We start from the raw sequence: 22911 nt of genomic DNA on the forward strand, positions 1-22911 counted from the left end.
TGGTGGGGCGTGGAATAGGCTGTCGTAGTATAATTTCATTTGTCAGACTTCTGTGCGTTACATGAGACATTTTGGCATTGACTAAACAGACAAACGCGTATGCTACCAAACGCTACCAAACGCGTATCGCTAACAAAGAAAATTCTGCGGGTACTCAGACTGTATTGAAAATCTCCTTTCATGGGAAGGATACGCCGACAATTGTGAAATCGCTCTAGCATGGTTCGAATTTGAACTTTTGAAGATTGTTTTTTCCATTTTTAAACGTAGGGGAAGGCGGAGGAAAATTTTGAAATCTATTATTATAAAGAAAAATTAAAAACCATTTGGAGGTTTAAGTATTTAAGTTATAAATTCTAAGGAATGGTTTAAATTTTAACGAGTTATAAATTATTAGATACCCCATCGACATAAGAGAGAATGGCTAGAGGTGCTGCTAGAGTGAGTTGCATAGCTCGTGGGCGGGGCAAGGGGACTATGTACTGTTTTCAACTATGTGCCCGGTACTCTTACTATGAATCCTAAGCTTTCTCCTTGCCTCGATTTCGTGATTGGGTTGGGAAGGAAAGAGACTCTACTGGTCCCGTTAGGCTAGTTAGAGTTTCCCTCCTTCCCTCCCCTTAAGGAAGGTAGGAAGAAGGATTAAGACTCGATGGGCCCTCTTCGCTCTCTCGATGGTCAAGCGAGTAGTTCCTCCTCGGCTTAATCTGTCAGTTGACCTGAGTTGTCGGTATGGGGGGGGTGGGTTGTGGGGTGGTATGCCGATGTTACATATTATAATACGATGCGCCACTCTGGTTACAAGAGGTTAAGTTAGACAATATGTTTAATTGAGTTACTTAGTCAATTGGGTAGGAATAAAATTCTTATACACACAAAGGAATATCGAAAAAGATTGTACAGTGGTATTCTTTAGTTAAACACTGCTGGCATATATTTTATAAAGAATTATTTGATGCTAGTAAGTTAGATTGATGAGTTATTATGATTTTTTTTCAAAAATTAGGTTGATACTTATTTCTCAATTATTATAAAAATATTTGACGCTAAAATATAAATAACCATCATCAAATGAATATTTGACACTTAAAAATTTACATAAACATAAAATATAAATAATCATCATCAAATTTTTCATATGAAAATTACAATAAATTTGAAATCCAAGCCTGCTTAATTCTTTTAAATTCCTTTACTTATTTTTAAAAATAACTACTTTAAAACCCACACCCAAATTATTTTTTAAAAATAGCATATAATTCTTTTTGTTTTTATCAATCTATATAAAACTGATAAAAAAAAATTAAATTTGAGAGTCCAAGCCTGCTGTAACTTTATATATATATATAGTTGTGAACTTTTTTTAAATGCTTAAATTTAATTTGAGATTCCAAGCCTGCTTTAACTTTATATATATATAGTTGGTAAAGTGCTTTTAAATCCTTTTATTGAATTCTTTTATTTGTTTATGAGATTTGGGCTAAAGCTAAAGATCACATCGACTTACCATCGAAATCCGCAGACGGGAAAACGATAGTTGACTCTAATTACAAACACTTCCGGCTCATCAGAATGACAAGGAGAATCAAGATAGCAACATTCAGTAATTAAATATTTACACAGTCTGACACAAAGTTGATCCTGTAACGCCGCAGCCAATTTTATTCTCTGTTTTCTCCTTTAGGAAGGACATAGATGGTACAGGTATGCCGTTAAGGATAATGAATAAATAATGTCAAATTTCAATTTGAATTACAATAAGTTAAATAAATATGGCTCAATAATGCAGCATATTGTTAAGGGTCAGGCCGCATCCCATGGCTGAACGAGGCAACCTTCCTACTTTCGCAATCCCCTCTGCAAACATCACCCCCATTCCCATGAAGAAATGGGCCTCCAAATGGCAGTGAAAAGCCCACACTCCCGGATTGTCTGCCTTGAACCGCAGAGCAGTCCATCCGTAGGGAAACAGCGCCACTGTGTTACGAAGCGGAGGATTCACCAAGTTGTATTTCTTTGGATCCTTCTCAGGATCAAATGCACCCTCGCCGTAGCCGAGAATCCAGAAATCATGACCGTGCAGGTGCCATGGATGGATCTCAGAGTTATTTGCGGTCAGTGTGTTTGCATTCTGGAGAATCACATCTACCACAGAGTTCAGCTCGAATACGTACACGCCATTCCCTTCAACAGCATTTGGATTGGTGGGAGGGATACTGATGTTGTAATCTCGGGGATGGTAGGCGTCAGGAGGGGGCATGGTGTCGTAAGCGCCCTTGATTTTGTATTTCATGGCGGCTAGGTATGGAGTGGGAGGAGGAACCAGCGAGATGTTGTTGATGGCCCATTTTACAAATCCATTGATCTTGTTCTGCGTATTCAGTAAAATCAACTGTCTGGTGGGTTTCATAGGAGGAGGCTCTTCGTGTCCGGTGAGGGCCACAAACTTCTTGGCGAGTGACTTACTATAGGCATAATCGTTCCAGACAGGGCTCGTAGGAGGCGGTGTGGTGGGTAGCTTGGTGGAGAGATTCGGAAGATAGTTGAGGATGGCCAAGCCCGTAGGCGTATTGGGCTTCCGCCCTCTCACATTTACAGCTGCCCAATAGTTCTTGGTGGGATCCTGATCGGCCGTTATCAAAACTGAATACGTTTCTCCGGAGTACACATCCAGATTCTCCAGCTCCACCGCTTCCACGTAGTGGCCGTCCGCTTCCACGTAGTGGCCGTCCGCTTCCACAACGGTCATCTTGTGTCCCTGAAAAACACGGAACAACTAGTTAGATCTTCATTTTAAGCTTTAATTGAATTGAAATGATGAAGAATCCATGAATGCGTTATTTCACCTGAATCAAAAAATTGAGGGCCGATAAGGAAGCTACGCTGGCGATGCGCAGGCGGTATGTCTGGCCAGGTTTCACCGGTAGAATGTAGGGCGAACATTGGCTGCTGGTAGCGTTGCAACTTGTACTGCTGCCTGCGGAGCAGTTGTATTTTCCTCGGCCCTCTATCAGCAGAGACTGCAATATCAACCCACAAATTCACGTTTATTCATCCAGTTTCGATCAATCGGGATTTCAAACCGGAGTACCTTGATGAAAATAAAACGATATATATATACCTGAGGTTCCCCAACCCAGACAAAAGGATTGGATGAGAGGCCCACGGCTTGTTCGTAAGTGGTAGTGTGCCACCAGTCATTGAGGATGATGCTCAGTTCTCCGTCATAGACAAAGGGCTCTGTTTTTGCGGAGTCGACTATCAAAGAGCCATACAAACCAGCCGAACGCTGCAGACCGTAGTGACCATGATAGAAATATGTGCCAGGCTGCATACATAATTACATTAGGTCACTGTCTTCTAATTACAGAATCCCAACATGAAAAGAAAATGTGTTAAACATACTCTGTCAACAACGAATCTGTAGATAAATGTCTCGCCCGGTAGGATCGCACATTGAGACATGGATGCAGTTCCATCGCTCCACGGAGTTCCGATCTGAAGCACATGAGCATTCCGATCAGAACTCTTAAATATTATAAGAGCATATGTGGTGGTTAAAGAAAGAAAGAATCAATCTATCATAATGAGAATTAGGTCTGAAATTACGCGGATGGAGAGCGAATGGTACCTGGCGAATTCCATGCCAATGAATGACAACATTTTCAGTGGGCATCTGGTTCTCTAATTCAACAACAACGGTGTCTCCTTCCCGAGCTCTGATTGTTGGACCCGGATACTGCCCATTAATGGAGATGATCGTTGTTTGCATACAATCAGGAGACCAATTTTGGTAACTGAGCTTCCATTTATGGTGATGGACTGTCGCCTCGGAGACAGGTGCCATTGCCAAAATCACCATCACCGCAAACAAAATCCAGGTGACTCGGCTGAACAAGTGTGAATCTCCCGAGTCCATAATTTCACAGTTCAAAAACTGATGTCTTAGGCTAGGACCGACTTCACCAACGTACGAGGCTGAGTTTCAAATCTCAGCTAAGAAATCATACAATTCAAACCGGATACGCTGTAAAAGCCTGCAGACTGCAGCAGCGTTAGCGGAATGCTTAACTGATCTCTGTAAACGAATGTTTGCAGCTCTGAACTGATCACATTCCAGTGGGACGGTAGTCTTATATAGGGTTTACATCTATGAAAGAGCGCATTTCTTTATTGGATGCCATTCATTCAACTCTTGGAAAGATTCCTTGTGCTGAAGAGTTCAGGTCTCTTAAGAAGACCTTTCCAAACCAGAGGTTAACTCACCAATGAAGCAGTCAATATCACATGTGTGTTAGGGTTTTTGTAATGGAGTTGTCTATAATATAATGTGACTTTTTGGAGATTCCGGTGAGGAATCTGGTAGAAGAAATTGAGATTAAATCTTGATTTGTTGCAGTTAAAATGGTTTTTTAACTGCATATTTGGATTCAGCACCCTGAAAAAACCCTGGGACGCTTTGATTGTGCAGAAACTAGCGATCAAACTTGCGATTCCAATAAATTGCTGCCGGATTTTGACCGGAAAAACCCACCGAAAAGACTTCCAAAAAGTCGCATTATAGACAACTACTTTTGTAATGAATTGTGTAGATTGATCATATTTCCACATGCGGTTAAAATAAGTTGCAGATATTCCAAAGCTACAGTGTGCTACGTGGTCGTGTTGCACCGAGTCGAAAGGCTGTAAGATAGTTGTAATACACCACACCACACCACATGGGCCCCATCTTACATACGATGCTTCATTTCAACTACATGGGCCCCACGTTACCTACATAGTTAACTCTAATGCACTTCTTTTAAACAACCGTTGAATTTTGGTCTATCAAATCGTAAAGAAAAATGATAGAAGATTTAATTAATTTGTTTTAATATGGTTCATATGATTAAGAAGCTTTGGACTGAATTTTTTTATTGATAGGGTTATTTATGCTTTTTATCTCCTGTTTTTCACATGTTTTTATTGATAGGGTTATTTAGTATTATAATTTTTTTTTTATATCAAGTTCTTTTTTTTTAATCGATAATGTTCTTTATGCTTTTTATGTTGAATTTTTTTTTTAATGTATTTTTTTTAATCTTATAAAAGTCATAAGTTTTTCGTATTAATATATTATTTAATACAATTTTAAAACTTTTATTAATTAATTGATAAGGTTATTTATGCTTCTTATGTTTTTTTTTAGATGTATTTTTTATTTTTAATCTTATAAAAGTCATAAGTTTTTCGTATTAATATATTATTTAATACCATTTCAAAAAATTTATTAAAAAATAATAAAGATCATTTTTTAATAATATTAATGTTTTAATAATTATAACATAAATATATTTTTAATATTTTAATTTTTAATCACTCATATTTTTATAAGATCATAATTTTTTCTTCTCTTTATATTTTTATTTCGGTAATTTGCAATCCATAGTTTCTATGTTTCACCAATATAAATTCTTATAAAATTAAAATTATTCCAAGTATATATTTTCACTTTATCAAACTACTTCTTTGTTAGTCATGATCACCATGGCCCATAAACATATAAGAACAACGTTTAACCAGTGTTGAAATAAAATATTGATGTATTATAATTGCAAATCAATACATAGATTTTGTGAACTAAATAAACCATATATGAAATCATTTGTAACCTTTAACCTATACAAATATGAAATAGGTCTTATGGCTTATTCTAATATTGATGGGTTATAAGATATATGGATGGTCACACTATTTCCTATTATGTTTGATGGGCTAGATATATGGATGATCACACTATATATTTGAGTTATATATTTGAGTTGAGGTTTTTTTCCAGAGCTTTAGTTGTCAATTTTATTGATATGTATTGTCTTTTTTTAAATATGTTTAGGTCTTTCATACTTCTTCGATGTCTTTATATATAGTCAAGTGGTTTTATCCGACGAGAGCTTGCCATGTATCTTTTGTAATGGTTATCGGTAATCTTCATTAATTTGGTTTTATGGTTTGTTTTCCATATTATACTGGGTTTGAAGACCATTTTTATTGTCTAATCTCTATATGGGTTGTTAATATGGTTAATCTTGTACTAAAGAGCATCCTTTTCTCTGCATCTAGAATGAGGGTGATTAGTGATTTCAATTTCCTTAGATTTTTTGGGTTATCGAGTGAAGATTGTGATATTTTGTATGTGAATTTCTATTTTACTTATGAGTACAAATAGTCCCAGTTAAAAAAAAAAACATTTAACCCATACAAAATGCATTACAAAAATAATTAACTTAGACTAAAAGGGATTTTCATTGTATATCAGTGATATTATTAAAAACTACAGCTTAATGGTGAGTGCATGCAATTTACAGTGCCTCATACATGAGGGATTTAAAGAACGTTTTATGAATACTCAATGCTTTCATGAATGTCTAATTGAATACTTATTTTAGCTAAATTAGGGGAAGAAATTAAGCCCAATGATTAATGGCATTGACTACAAATACCATCACAATTCAAATAAGGGAGAATAATTGGCATAATCATAGCATTGTATTTCTTAAGTCAACAATGAAACTAAATGTAATTACAAAAATAACTAACACTTACATAGAAATTACCCTAGAAATCCAAATGGAAAAATTGTGAGTTAATCAATGATTTTTATTATTGTCAAGAAATGCTTATAATGATGAGTTATGCACTATTAACTATGAATGTGATGTATTCTTAATCACGGACACATTTCCACAATTTATTTATTTATTTTTTTTTTTTAATTTTTTTTTTTTCTTCAAACAAAATTCTTCTTCCAATGTCCCTCATGCTTTGTTACTATCTTACTTCATCACTTCCTCTCAAGCTCTCTTCTCAGACTCCCCTTCTCTTCTCTATAAATTCCCTTGGATATCCAACTATCACAATAGTTCATCTCATCCTCCAAGTGAAAAAAGAGAGATTACTTAAAAGATCCATATTAGATCATATTTCCTTGATTTTTCATTCAACTTTCCAAAATTAAATATTCTCATTATAAAATTAAAAGAGAGATTACTTAAAAAAATCCATAAATCCATATTCGATTATATCTCCCCATTTACAAGATCTTGGTTCTTAAAAAATTAAGCTCCCTTCAATCTCCATCTATAATCCTTCGTACCTACCTCATTGTATATTTGGATCAAGAGCATTCGTAATATTGGTAATGACATAAAAAAAATCTTGTAAAGGATATATTTCCTAAAACCTATTTGCAAACATGCTATGTTATTTTTAATTAGACTCTAACTATTTTGGTTGTTTTACAAAATTACACTAAATATGCATAATTATAGACTTTATAACATGCTTTGAATATCTAGAAATCTACGCATAGGACCTAATTCCATTATTTTTTAAAGAATGTTTTTATTAGAAGTATTGTGGAAGAAAATACACCGAAAGTGTTGATGTAGTGCCCAACAAATTTGTTGGAATCTTGTAAGAGAGATTAAAGTGTTTAGATGGTAACAAATACAAATACTAAAAAAACCCTTTTATTTCTTTTATTTCCTACCCTCACCCTCTCTGGTAGCTAATACCATCCCTTTCCCCACTCATCCCTTGAGGGAAAAAAAAAAAAAAAAAAAAAAATCATCCCCATGAGAAGTCATACAATTCCAAAGTCTCAATCATTATTATAGTTGTGATGACTGCTATTTCAAAGGAATTGAAAATAAAGAAAAAAAATATATTCCAAATGGGTGTGTCCTCCAAAGACTAATTGGAAGGCATTACTAAATTATAATTAGCAGAGACCACCCATATTCCTTATGAATAACAAACTTTGAAGCTCCTTGTTACGAACACCAAATTTCCTGGGAAGTTCTTCATTATGCATTTCCACACCCCAAACATTGAAGTTGATTGGTGACATAAAGAAATATAAGCTAATTATTTTGTTGATAGTGGCAACACCCACAATTTTATTCATAGGAGATTGGCCAAATAATCTCATTGTTATATCCATGCCATGCATAATTCAAGTTATGATATCCAATGGAAGTATGATAAAATGTTAAAGCCAATGTAAAAATGTAAAATTTCAAATGGGAGATTATCAACTCAAATCTCAAATATTAATTATTAAAATGGGTGGTTGTGATTTACATTTTAATGTATAATGGTTATGAATTGTGGGTCCTATTACCTTGAATTGCAAGGAATTGTGTTTTAGCATCAATAAGGGAATAAACATACATTGAAAGGGATTATGTTTGGTTCCCCTAAAATTATCAACTCTTAATGGGGAAAATATCGTGGAACGGTCATTCTAGTGTTATTGTTTAGCTCAATTGGAAGGAATTGTGTTTCAACATCAATAAGGGAATAAAAATACATTGAAAGCGATTATGTTTGATTCCCCGAAAATTATCAACTCTTAATGTATGGGGAAAATATCAAGGAAAGGTCATTCTAGTGTTATTGTTTATCTCAATGACAAACAATTTGTGGATCTCCCCATAGGAGATTCACCATGCATTCTAAATGGTTTTAACGAATATTGTAATTATAGACATTGGGATAAAATCGAAAAGGGTCTAGAAAACCAAAAAATTGTAAAACTTAGGGAAATATTAGTAAAATAAAAAAACATTAGCAAAAGTAAAAATATATATAAAATTTGGAAAAGTCAAGAAAAAGTAAAAAAAGTTTCACATAAATCATGATATTTTTCATCAAATTGCAATTTTTTCATGCGGTTTGTAGTAAAATCAAGATTTTTTTTCCCTTACAAAAATTGTTGTTTTTTCTGCTCAACAAAATTTGGCTAGGCCAAAAATTTCAATTTTGTGACATTTTTCATGATAAAATCAGGATGTTTTCCACCATTATTTTCAACTAAGCATCAATATGTATTTGAAACATCTTGTAGCTCACCAACTTTATGCCGTGAGTATCAAACTCACAAAAATAGATAAGATATTAATTTGAATAAGATGTGAGGTTGCATATTATTTACAAAATATACATATAAATACATTTTTTTTTGTGACCCTTCATTTCATCTTCCAAGAGGTCACTTGGAATTCTCATGACTATTGGTGTTCATTTGAGGCTTTTTTCCTTCCTCTCAAGTTAATAAGTCAAATTTACATCACCCAAATGGATAATTTTTCAAACATTCTTCCACTTAATTTGGAGTGTATGTGAGTCCAAAAATAGAGTTGAAATACAAAGTTGTCTAGTAGTCAATGGCTAGATGTGTTGTCTGAAATTGTGATTTAGAGAATATTGCAAACCAAATGAGGTAGCAGAAGCTAAAGTATTCCATTGGTGATGGTTTAAGGATATCCACCAACTCTGGAACTTGGCTTGATGCAATTCCTGGAACTATTTTGAATCTAGCTATAAGATGAATGCTTTTGCGAAGTGGAAGTGCCCCCTAATGATGGTTTAAATATGACCACAAACTCATGATATGGGTAGTAGAATCTAAATTCTTTTGTATGTGGTGGTTTAAGAATGACCGCCAACCAAATCATCCTCATTGAACATGAGTTTATCTTTGGCCACAACTCTAACTCTAACATTGGTTGACTTTGGCTCTAGACTCTAGTTCTAGGCCTAGTTAATGTTGTGGCTCAAACTCTCTTGATAAGAGTTTGGAACTAGTAGTTGACTATCAATTCCCCTGTATCAGGTACAACATGGGAAGAATATTATCTATAATAAGATGTGTCAATACTAAACAATGGAATATGTGGTATGACTGATATATCTTCTTAGCTATGAACGACCATTGAAAAGAAACAATCCATCCAAGATGAATATTTTCTCTTGCAAGAGTCTTGTGTTTGGAACATATTTCTGAACAATCAATATGTTTCCCATAATTCACACAAGAGTGAAGATAAATAAAAGCCAAATCTCGTGTGAATAACCAAAATTATATAACTCAAGAGGATTATGTTTTGAATAGTGAGCATGACCATGCTATTTACCTATTTCTAAGTAGTTTACGACCCAATGTGGATCTTTATACACACAATTTGTGCATAATTATGAAATAGAAAGAAATAATTTTAAAAATAGTGGATAAACTTATTGGATTCATATATTTCAATATAAGCATTTACTCATTGCCCATGGTTATGGTGTTATAAAAACAGGGTAGTTGGCATGTGTCGCCCAATTTTCAGGCCCTCAATAAATTTATCATCAAATAAAAAATTCCCATCCTAGTTATTGATGAGCTTCATGGAGCCAAGTTCTTCACTAAAAGTACCTTCAAATATAATACCACCACACACAAATGAAGGACGTGGACATCCCTGTGGTAGCCTTCCAAGCATGTGAAGTTCATTATGAGGTATTTGTGTTGCTCTTTAGACTTTGCAATTCTCCATCTATAATTAAAACACATTAAACATGAATTTTCAACCTTTTGTATGGAATTTTGTATTTCTATTATTTGATGATATCTTCATCTACAATAAAACTTGATGCTTCTAAGTAGAGCATGTTGATAGATCCTTAGAGCTCCTATATGACCCCTAGTTATTCCTTTTTCCAAATGTGCTTTTGAGGATTCTGTTGAGGGCCCCGAGGTCGGGTCAACAACAAGGGGGATACCCACCCGGTCCGGAACCTGGTTGGCGACTCCTTGCCCGTTTGGAGTGGCGGGTCCGACTGGGGGTAATGGGACCAGTTTTCCAATGTGATGGGTGTGTGTGTGTGCGTAGAGTCTGATGGTATTAATCTAAGGAAGGGGGGAAGGATTCTTCTAATCTAGTTTTAATTCTAACTGCTAAATTAACTCTATGCTAATGTAATCTAATGAAGAAAAATACATCTAATATACGCTAACCCGGGTGTTTTTCTTTTGTTATGCGATCTAGAAAGATTTCTAACAGCAGCCGGTAATAAAGATCATTCAACTGATATCAGAATATAAATCAATAAAGATAAACCATTCTGCATAAGAAGTTAGGCAGAGTAGTTGTGAACAACATATCGCATAATCAGTTTTCTATATGTTAAACATAAATAAATGACCCCACCGTACAGAAGTGCCAAATGGTAATACAGACATTCATGCAATAACATACAAAGAACTCAGCCACATATCACTTTAGGAATACTAGCAGAATCTAGCCAAGAGATAAAAGTACCATTTATGACTAAGTTCACTAATAAACTTCAAGTAACAATGATTTATTTCTACTTGTTCTAACATCTGCTAAGAGTACAGAAGTGCAACATCAGTAACAGATATTAAAATGCAAACATAAATAAATCTCGATCCATCCATTCATCAAAAACCTCCTCTGAGGGTGCAGAAGTGCATGTTCTGAGGATAAGTTTTTTGACAGATTTCCGGACCCTTCTCCAAAAACCATGAGAAGGGTTAAATACTACTAACTAATCAATATTAATTACATGAAATTATGGAATCGGCCTCAAATGACCGCCCTTTTACTAAAAGCAACTTTATTTCTAAACTTAAAATCTAATTTCTGACCGTTTCTGTATATTCTCTTTAGTGTTGTCAACAGTGTAATGCTTTCCTGGGAAGAGTCGGCTAGCCGCCTTCTTGTTTCACTCGGGAGATAAAAGTGGAAATAGCAGGAGCTGGCACTTCCTTTCGGCAGACCAGAAGATATTTTCGAAAACCTTTCTCTAGCTGGGTGTATTCGCTGTGTATACTTAGCGTGTCCCAGTTTCTTCTCGAACTGATTTTGCTGTTGCCGTTTTCGGTTTCCGGTCGTGCGAATGACTGAGTGGGTTAAGAGTCGTGCTGCATGGGCAACTCCCTGTGTCGAGAATTTCTTCCGTTCTTTGTTCCAGGTTTCCCTGAAGCGTTCTCCTTCTCATGCGCTTCTTTCTCTGCTTCACTAAGTCTTAGCTTCAGGATCTTTTCTGAATACGCTGCTTTTGTGCGCCTTTGACTCTGAGTCCTGGATAGTCTAATTTCATCAGTGCCGGTTGGCTGATAGCCTGGAATCCGCGGTTCTGCTGCATGCGGCATCCATTTTGCGAAAGCATTCTCTCTTTGTTGATTGGTGCTTTCCTCTTTCCTTCAGATGTTTCCTGCATATAAACTTATATCAGTTGCGTGTCTTGCAGTTTACGCAAAGGAGAAGTGAAATGAAAAGACTTGACGTGAAAGCATTAATCTCTAATGAATGCATAATTCTGACATCCATCGTCACTTGACTCTTCGATAAATGTAACGCAATCATTCCTAGATACTTAAGCATGCGGTCATTAAATTCTTTCAAGGCGCGCGCTTAATGCATGGGTCTATCGTGTGGTAAGTCTTTTCAGATCGCAGGTCGCAGATCGCAGATCGCCGCCATCGCAGATCGCAAATCGCCGCCATCGCAGATCGCAAATCGCAAATATCGCAAGTTCTCGTTTAATGGTCACGTCGTATAGCGTAATGCTTGCGATTTGCGATATCGCATATCGGCGATCGCATTGCTCGAAGGTTTTTCTTTTAAGGGGCGAGTGTGAGGTATGCGATGCGATGAACTTCGCATCGCAATTTCGCAGTATTTGTTTTTTGCGCTCGAGTTATGCTTCGGCCTTTCTTTGCGATGCGATTTGAGCCTTAGGGAGAGAAATACAAAAACTTTAGAAAAAGTATTTTTTTGGGATTTTTGTTCAGGGTCCCCTCTTCGCTTGACGTTATTGCTAATGTCAAATGAAGAAAGGGGGGTTGTTGGTGACCACAACAATGGCGATTCACTGTGAAGAACCAGTTATCTCTGCTTGTTCTATTGCATTTTCACTTCCAAAACAGAAAAGTTTTCTTGTGCCTAAATTTTGTTATGGACAGATAGAGTATTAACTTTTATCCTGTTAATGATGCTTCGTCACAACTTCTTATTTGATTCTGATTGTTTGTTTCCCCTGGGTTATTTTTTGTATTCATACCTAGTCATTACTCAGTCTCCTCAAAGACAAAATAAGGTCTTCTCTGCGTACTGGCTTTGTAAAGTATGCTCATTTGTCGCAGGTAGAGCCTCTGCTGCCCGCAAGCGTCCATAGCCTCGACAGGGTTACCATGTTATCCAGCAATGATCCTTTTTCCTGCTTGAGGTTATTTACAACATTCCAGAGAAAAATCCTTTTGACACTTTTTCTTTCTTTTTTTTGATTTTTTATTCTCTAAAGAACAATGTCTTGGTTTGGTGGCCAAATTATGACACAGTCATTCACTTGATTTATACTTCTTGCTGAACAAGCTGGCTCGTGATGAGACCCCTTGTCTTTCGATTGCACAATCTTGAGTCGTTGCCCTGTTTTGGTAGACAGTAGTGGCAAAGTCAGCAAGTTATAATATCTGTGATCATGATAAGCCGGCTCGTGATGAGACCTCTTATTCTTTGAGATATAGTGTTTTCTTGGATTGTTTCTCTGGATGCTGCGATTTTCCTTAGCAGGGAGGAAGTCATTGTTTTTCCTTAAGAAAGCTCTGGACGACAATAATAGAGTTTTAAGAACAGCAGTTTTGCAGAGAATACCTATTTTGCTATCGATGATACCTTTCATAGCATTGGCATAAAACAATTTTTTCCAAAAGTTACTCTCATCCCAGGTTTCTTTGTGAAGTTTGAAACTAACATCATATTCAGGTTAAAGTCAACTCTATTTGTCAATAATAAAAATCGGATTTTTTCGAAAAGTTTTGCTATTTATACAAGTGAAATCAAAATTTGATACAGAAATGGTATGTTTCTTCATGAATACTATTTATGATCATTCACAACCAGCCCTATCTATATAAAAAAAAAAAAAATGAAAAATGAAAACTAACATGAAAATTTAAAACTATCCTACAAAAACAGAAGGATGACTTTCTATGGGAAATACATTTTGAGGATTTGTCCGTTTACAGACAGAGAATCTCTCCTGCCTGTCAAGTCCTGCAACACAAAAGTCGACGGGCCTATGACTTCTACGATTTGAAAAGGACCAAGCCATAGCTTCTGGAATTTCGTATGTTTGCCCTTCTCTTCGTGAGCCTTATCCCACTTCAAAACTAGATCACCCATCTGGAAGTTTTTTCTGGTCTTTATGTTCGAGTCAAAAGAGGATTTTATCAGCGCTTGGTGGTGAGCATGGGTTTTCTTGGCCTGTTCTCGTCGTTCTTCTAACTTGATTACCTCCATTTGCCTTAGTTGTAAGGGAGAAGTAGGTACTTCATCAATGTATTGTACTAAGGACAAAGAGGGGATGAGTAAGTGAGTAGGAAGAACTGCTTCTCTCCCGTAAACCAAATTAAAGGGAGAAGTCCCGATAGAGGCTTTCTTGGTAATTCTGTCTGCCCATAAGGCGTTTACCAGCGCTTTGTGCCAATTCTTTTGGTTTTGGTCAACTGTCTTTTTGATAATCCTAATTAGGTTCTTGTTCGTTGATTCAGCCAACCCATTACCTTGCGGGTAGTAGTTGGCAGAATACTTCAGTTTGAACCCTCTTTTGAGCGTGAACTCAGTCATGGTATTTCCAGAAAAATATGAAGCATTATCAAATATTAAGGCCGTCGGCAATCCAAACCTAGTAATGATAAACTGATCTATGAATTCAACAATGTTTCCAGAATTAGCTGTCTTGAGCAGAACCGCCTCTACCCATTTAGTAAAATAGTCGGTTGCAGTGAGGATATACCTATGCTGTTTAGAGGAGTGAGGAACGATCTCACCTATTATGTCCAGGCCCCATTGGCTGAACGGCTGTTCGATGTTAACCGGCTGCAGTGGCATGGATGACTTCTTTTGTTTTCCTGCAGCAGTTTGGCAGACTTGGCATTTTCTCACGTGATTGTACGAGTCTTTGAACAGCGTGAGCCAGTAGTATCCTGCACGTAAGATCTTGTGTGCGGTGGCTTCTCCAGCATAGTGTCCACCTGTTGGTCCATCGTGGAGTTCCTGCAAAACCTTTTCGGCTTCAGTTTTCTCAAGACATCTAAGAAGCACAGAATCATAGTTTCTTTTAAATAAGACATCATTTACGAGCTGGTATTGTTTAGCTTTTAACCTCAGGGCTCTCTTTTTTATGTGATCCAGGTGGAATGGAGCATATCCGTTCTTTAGGAAATAAATGATGTCGGCATAAAATGATTCTGCGTCGTTTAGGCTTACCTCATACGCATGTACCTCTTCAGGTGACTCTTCGGGGATTTGCGATGCTCCAGCTAACATCTTGCAGAAGCCTTGGCCTCTTACGATGTGTGCCGGCTTGATTTCCAGGTCGTATTCTTGCAAGGCGGTGATCCAATTCGCTCTCTTTTCGCCCACGTCTTTCTGAATCAGGAGGTTTCTTACCGCCGGGAATGGTACTATGACCTTGGTATGGGCCTTTAGCAAGAAGGGTCTGAAATATTTGACTGCTTTAAAGACGGAATATGCCTGTTTTTCTACGTCCGAATATTTCAGCTCAGCACCTTGTAAGTTTGAGCTAAAGAATGCTATTGGGGCTTCTGCCTTTTCTTTGTTTGCCTGGGTCAAGATCGCAGCATAAGAATGCTCTGAGGCAAACGTGTATAAGACAAATGGTTCTGAAAAATTTGGGGTTGCTAGGGATGGAGCGTCGATGATGGCTTGTTTGATTAAGTTAAACGCTTCGTGCTCGTCTAGACCCCATTTAAAGTTTGAATTCTTTTTTATCATTTTTTGTAAAGGAGAAATAATACGTGAAAAATCTGGGACAAATCTTTTCACAAAATTGATCTGTCCTAGGAAAGATTGCATGGTCTTTTTGTTATGGGGCATGGATATCTCGGAAATTTCTTTGATTCTGGCAGATTCGATGTGAATGCCCGATTTGGACACTATGAATCCTAGCAATTTTCCTTCACTCAACGCGAAAAAAGATTTCTTCGGGTTAAGCGAGATTCCATACCTTAAACATCTTTGAAAGATTTGCTTCAAATCTCTGAGATGGTCGCTTCGTTTTTTGGAGTACACAGTTATATCATCCAGGTAAATCACTACTGATTTATTGATTAACCCTTTGAACGCAATATCCATAGCTCTTTGAAAAGTAGCGCCGGCGTTGATCAGACCGAACGACATCCTTCGATATGCGTAGGTACCCCATTTAGTTCGGAAGGTGGTTTTTAGCTGATCGTCTGGGTGTACCAGCACTTGATTATATCCTGAAAATCCATCCAGGAAAGACATCAATTCTGAGCCTGCTACAGCCTGTAATATTTTCTCCATAGGTGGGAGGGGAAAATTGTCCTTCTGACAGGCTTTGTTGAGATTCCGGAAGTCGATGCAGATTCTAATATCTTCGTTTTTCTTCCTAACAGGTACCATATTGGATACCCATTTGGAATGTCTGACCGAGAAAATTATTCTGGCTCTCAACAACTTATTCAGCTCCGTTTTTATCTGATTTTCCAGGTTGGGGTTAATTTTCCTGAGCTTTTGTTGGACGGGTTTCTCGTTGTCGATCATAGGGATAGTGTGCTGAATGATAGAAGTGTTATAAGTTTTCAGCTCATCGTAGTTCCAGGCAAAGACGTTTTTGTACTGTCGTAGAAGACGGATGTATGCTGATTTTTCTTCAGGAGCTAGGCCTTGGCCTAGATTGACGTTTTGGGGTTTCTCGTCGGTTCCTAAGTTCACTGATTCGTAGTTCAGAGTTGAACTGTAAAGTTTGGCGTTAGCTGACCTTTTGAACCGACTTTTTAAGTCATACAAATCTTCTAATTTGACCACTGATTTGGGTATAGCGTTATTAGTGCCACTTTGTTGTATTTGGTGGTCGTGACAGTCCTCGTCGATTATCTGGTTTGAGTAGGATCCTTCGGACATAAGGAAACTTACGATGTCTGGGTCGTCGTTGAATACTCTCCAGTTGGTGATGTTGTCAGGAATAGACGGTTTAAAAATTAATTCTATCGAAAACCTATCTGGACTAAAGTCTTCGGAGGGAATGAGTCTGGAGGCTACGTTTGCTAGCAGGTCTGCGCTTGCATTATGAAGTCTTGGGATTGATGAAATATTAAATGCTGTAAAATGCGCAGTGAGATCTTGCACTAAAGATTGGTAGTGCTTTAAATGACTAGACAGGCAATGTATGGTGTTACGTACCTGTTTGACGACGATCTCGGAATCTCCAAAGACTTGAAGATATTTGACGTTGGAGCCGATTGCTTTGTATAGGCCTTGCACCAAGGCTTCGTATTCCGCTGTGTTGTTCGTGCAATCGAACTCCAGTCTGCATGTGAGCATGGTCTTATTTCCGTCTGGGCTAATCAAGACGCATCCTACTCCCGCTCCCTCGTTGGACTTAGAGCCATCAAAATATAATTTCCAAAATAAAGAAGTATTTACAGGGTTATCTAAGAAACTAACACATTTTGAATCATCGGTCTGGGAAAAGTTTTCTACTTGGGACACGACTGAATTTTCTAAATATGGTGATATGTGAGCATTGAAATTTCCAAGGAAAGAGTCTACCGAATAGTTGCCTATGATGCTGCTGTTGTATGCTATGGCTTCGTTCTCTCCCTCCAGGTCCGTCACTATGTACTTTTGGTGCAGTTCTCGTTCAACCTTTATTTGATTTGGCTTCCCGTTGAAGGGTAACCACATGTGCGACCAGTCAGTCGAAAAATATCCGTGGAGCTTCTCGGACCAATCCCTGCTAAGAATTAGACCATAAAATTCAGGGATGTCAGCAACTAGAATATCGATGACCTGGCACACCTTGGGGTTGGACGATAGTCTTATGTTCACTTGATTTAGTTCGCCTATCACTTCGACTTGTGATCGATCAAGTTGAACTATGCGTACTGCGGATTTTTGCGGTTGAACATTAAGTTTGGCACATATTGACTTGGGTAGAATATTGGTTGAAGCACCAGAATCAACCAAGCAGTTATGCACGTTTCTGTTAAAGATCTCGTAAGTGAGGAGGAAAGGGGGAGTGTGAGATCTAGACCTCCCTCCAATCAAGGCGATGTCATTTGGATCGATTTTATTGACCGCGTTGATTGGGGGTCTCCCTATGTTATGAGAAGCTATAGTTGTAGGTAGAGGCGCAGTAGGTACGGCGTGTAACTCTTTCATCATGATCTTCTGTTGGTGTTTCAATTTGCTCAACTCGTATAGGGTGATATTGGCCCTAGTCTTCTTCATGTCGTCGATGATGTTATACTCCATTTCATCCGACACTATTAGTGTCTTTGATGGAGGCGATTGCTCTGATTGGACTGGGCTAAATGAGGTCGCTTTAGGGGTTGTCTTCTTTGTTGCGACCTTTTCTTTTGCTGGAGGGCTTGCGCCCTTCTGTTTTGGGGTAGTCTGGGGAGGATCAAGTTGATTTCTGCTTCTTGTACTAATCGGAAGTGCTTCTTGATCTTCCTCTTATGGGAGGATGAAATCCCACATTCCTTGCAGTTCCACCACTTCTTCATCGTCGGTATGTGTTTCAACGGTGTTCTATTCTTCTTCTTCTTCTTCAGATTCCACGTTAGAGACCACGCTGGGTGGCTTCGTCTCCATAGGAGGATTTCTCTTAAAACTCCTAAAAGGCTTTCTTGGGGACGATTCTGCTACTTGTTTCCTGATATCAATCATCTCATTTGACATGGCGTTTAATACCTTTTGTAATCCTTCCATGTCGAAAGGATCTTTCGTTTGCTTCTTCTTGGTTTCTTCTTTGAAAGAGATTTTCTTAGATTTACGCTCTTCGATTGTAGATCTCTTTTCTAGGGCTACTAATCGTCTTTCGACTGCTAATGCCTCAGCCAAATTTTCGACTAAGGTTGTCTTGCTTGCCCTATCTACGAAGATGGCCAAGTTTGAAGGTAAGGCGGTGATGTACCATTTGCATATTACTTCCTCGCTGGGTTGGGAAGCAACGGGGATTTTATTGAGGATCTTGTTGAACCGTAAGTTAAAATCTTTAATGGGTTCCCGAGCCTCAGCTTTAAGATTGGACAGATCATTGATCAGTGTCGCTGTCGATGTATCATCGCCGAATTTAGTGAGAAATTGATTTTGAAAAATATCCCAGCTGGTGATAGATCCAGAGGGTAGCGAGAAGTACCATGACCCGACCGTCCCTTGCATCGTATAGGGGAAGAGTCGAACCACCGCGTCTTCGTTGGTAACTCCGTTGAGATTAACAGAAAGCATGAAATTATTGATATGTTCTTCAGCTAGCATTCCAGTTTCTGGATTGAACTTTGGTAACCACTTCTCGGGATGGGCAGGTATTGGACTCAGGGGTGGAGGCATTAGAACCGCCCCAGGGTTGTTCCATGGAGATTGTGCCATCGCTGAGTTACTGGTTAGTAAAAGTGTAGAAGATGATCTTTGAGGTTGAGAAGATAGAGATGTTATGATCTTTGACGATTGTGGAGGAAGAGTTGCGGAAGATGGATGAGTGATTTGAGGTGGAGATGTGGGTGGTCGACTTCGCGGAGAGGGAGTTGAAATGGATGAGGTGGATGAAAGAGTCTCTTTGTCAGACTCTTGAAATGTTTTCCTTGCTCTTTTCCTAGTGGGGAGAGGGATTTCAGTTGGCTGAATGCCAAACTTTTCACTCTTCAATCGGGTCAGGGGATGAGCAGGGTTGTATTGCGAAGTCAAGCTGCTTTTAGATTTATCAGATTTCTGGTTAAAAATAGAGAATCCCTGGAGTTTACGGATCAAGGTTTGAACTTCAGGGGGATCGACAATAAGTTGTTCTGATGTATCGGGATGTATAGCAGCGGTGGATGTCCGAGTGACTTCCAGTTCCGAGTTTAGTCGTATTGGGGAAGTCAGGGAAGTTGGTGAGGGTGATTTGCTCTTAGAATGGTATTTGGGTTTTGAATTATGTGCCATTCATAGCTGTGGCCCTCCTTCTAGCGCCAGAAATGTTGAGGGCCCCGAGGTCGGGTCAACAACAAGGGGGATACCCACCCGGTCCGGAACCTGGTTGGCGGCTCCTTGCCCGTTTGGAGTAGCGGGTCCGACTGGGGGTAATGGGACCAGTTTCCCAATGTGATGGGTGTGTGTGTGTGCGTAGAGTCTGATGGTATTAATCTAAGGAAGGGGGGAAGGATTCTTCTAATCTAGTTTTAATTCTAACTGCTAAATTAACTCTATGCTAATGTAATCTAATGAAGAAAAATACATCTAATCTATGCTAACCCGGGGTGTTTTTCTTTTGTTATGCGATCTAGAAAGATTTCTAACAGCAGCCGGTAATAAAGATCATTCAACTGATATCAGAATATAAATCAATAAAGATAAACCATTCTGCATAAGAAGTTAGGCAGAGTAGTTGTGAACAACATATCGCATAATCAATTTTCTATATGTTAAACATAAATAAATGACCCCACCGTACAGAAGTGCCAAATGGTAATACAGACATTCATGCAATAACATACAAAGAACTCAGCCACATATCACTTTAGGAATACTAGCAGAATCTAGCCAAGAGATAAAAGTACCATTTATGACTAAATTCACTAATAAACTTCAAGTAACAATGATTTATTTCTACTTGTTCTAACATCTGCTAAGAGTACAGAAGTGCAACATCAGTAACAGATATTAAAATGCAAACATAAATAAATCTCGATCCATCCATTCATCAAAAACCTCCTCTGAGGGTGCAGAAGTGCATGTTCTGAGGATAAGTTTTTTGACAGATTTCCGGACCCTTCTCCAAAAACCATGAGAAGGGTTAAATACTACTAACTAATCAATATTAATTACATGAAATTAGGGAATCGGCCTCAAATGACCGCCCTTTTACTAAAAGCAACTTTATTTCTAAACTTAAAATCTAATTTCTGACCGTTTCTGTATATTCTCTTTAGTGCTGTCAACAGTGTAATGCTTTCCTGGGAAGAGTCGGCTAGCCGCCTTCTTGTTTCACTCGGGAGATAAAAGTGGAAATAGCAGGAGCTGGCACTTCCTTCCGGCAGACCAGAAGATATTTTCGAAAACCTTTCTCTAGCTGGGTGTATTCGCTGTGTGTATACTTAGCGTGTCCCAGTTTCTTCTCGAACTGATTTTGCTGTTGCCGTTTTCGGTTTCCGGTCGTGCGAATGCCTGAGTGGGTTAAGAGTCGTGCTGCATGGGCAACTCCCTGTGTCGAGAATTTCTTCCGTTCTTTGTTCCAGGTTTCCCTGAAGCGTTCTCCTTCTCATGCGCTTCTTTCTCTGCTTCACTAAGTCTTAGCTTCAGGATCTTTTCTGAATACGCTGCTTTTGTGCGCCTTTGACTCTGAGTCCTGGATAGTCTAATTTCATCAGTGCCGGTTGGCTGATAGCCTGGAATCCGCGGTTCTGCTGCATGCGGCATCCATTTTGCGAAAGCATTCTCTCTTTGCTGATTGGCGCTTTCCTCTTTCCTTCAGATGTTTCCTGCATATAAACTTATATCAGTTGCGTGTCTTGCAGTTTACGCAAAGGAGAAGTGAAATGAAAAGACTTGACGTGAAAGCATTAATCTCTAATGAATGCATAATTCTGACATCCATCGTCACTTGACTCTTCGATAAATGTAACGCAATCATTCATAGATACTTAAGCATGCGGTCATTAAATTCTTTCAAGGCGCGCGCTTAATGCATGGGTCTATCGTGTGGTAAGTCTTTTCAGATCGCAGGTCGCAGATCGCAGATCGCCGCCATCGCAGATAGCAAATCGCCGCCATCGCAGATCGCAAATCGCGAATATCGCAAGTTCTCGTTTAATGGTCACGTCGTATAGCGTAATTCTTGCGATTTGCGATATCGCATATCGGCGATCGCATTGCTCGAAGGTTTTTCTTTTAAGGGGCGCGTGTGAGGTATGCGATGCGATGAACTTCGCATCGCAATTTCGCAGTATTTGTTTTTTTCGCTCGAGTTATGCTTCGGCCTTTCTTTGCGATGCGATTTGAGCCTTAGGGAGAGAAATACAAAAACTTTAGAAAAAGTATTTTTTTGGGATTTTCGTTTAGGGTCCCCTCTTCGCTTGACGTTATTGCTAATGTCAAATGAAGAAAGGGGGGTTGTTGGTGACCACAACAGATTCATAGGTTGAATATTTCGGTAACACCATCATTAATTAGGATAGGGTGTTAATTCATCCCATGAAATTTGTGAATATGTAGCATTGGTCATGCCTTAATACCATAGTATGTGGTTTCTTATAACTTATGGGCTACAATAGGAAGTTTCAAAAGTGATCATAAAATTTATATCCTCTTAACAAACTTGCTGAAATGAATGCCTTCTTATGGAACAAAGACACCAAATATACATTTTCAGTTTTAATGGAAACCATGTGCACTACACCCATTTTAGTAGTCCCATTTTTTACTATGAATTTTGTCTTGCAACATTATGCTTCAAGTAAAGGCATTGGAGCTATTTTGATGTAAGAAGGGAACCCTTGGCAGTCACCAACAAGTAGTTGTGTGACATAAAATTGGGAAAATTGACCTATGAGAAAGACATTGTGGTCATACTTCATGAATTTGACATTTGATATCCATATCTCCTTGGGCGGTGCTTCCAAATCAAGACCAAGCATCATAATTTAAGGTATATTATGTATTAGGTATTATCATCTATGGAGAAACACAAGTGGATCATTAATATTCTTGGGTTTGATTATGATATCATATAAAAGAAAGGAAGATATCATGTGATGTTTCATGCTTTAGTATGAACATATGAGGGAATATTTATCTTTTCCTTATTGAAAACGATACTTGATTTGTCTCACCAAATCACGTTAAAAATGGTTGGTGAATGACATTGTGGTTTAACTTATTCAAAGGATTAATGAAGATCATAATTCTTCCTAAGGGTCATTCATGGTAGTAAGATAACTTAAGGTATCAAGGGAGAATTGTTTTGGTGTAAAATTATACTTTAAAACATTGGGTCTTATAGGAGTTCTGTTAACCCTATATATTGTGTCACTTTGGATTTTAGAAAGCCTAT

General features: G+C 38.1%; 1 protein-coding gene across 1 annotated transcript; it reads right to left on the reverse strand.

The window, feature by feature from the left end:
- Positions 1-1647: 1647 nt before the first annotated feature.
- Positions 1648-4180, reverse strand: LOC149163830 (L-ascorbate oxidase-like). The gene is made up of 5 exons (XM_089430815.1): positions 3632-4180; positions 3406-3498; positions 3122-3328; positions 2847-3020; positions 1648-2758 (listed from the first exon to the last, which is right to left on the reverse strand). The coding sequence occupies exons 1-5, from the start codon at positions 3917-3919 to the stop codon at positions 1778-1780; spliced, it is 1743 nt and encodes a 580-aa protein (XP_089286941.1). The 5' UTR covers positions 3920-4180; the 3' UTR covers positions 1648-1777.
- Positions 4181-22911: the final 18731 nt, after the last annotated feature.

This window comes from Pinus tabuliformis, chromosome 5_1 (genome assembly GCF_031772625.1).
Source record: "Pinus tabuliformis cultivar Carrire ecotype Pingquan chromosome 5_1, CPIR1, whole genome shotgun sequence".
In the NCBI taxonomy this organism is placed as follows: Eukaryota; Viridiplantae; Streptophyta; class Pinopsida; order Pinales; family Pinaceae; genus Pinus; species Pinus tabuliformis.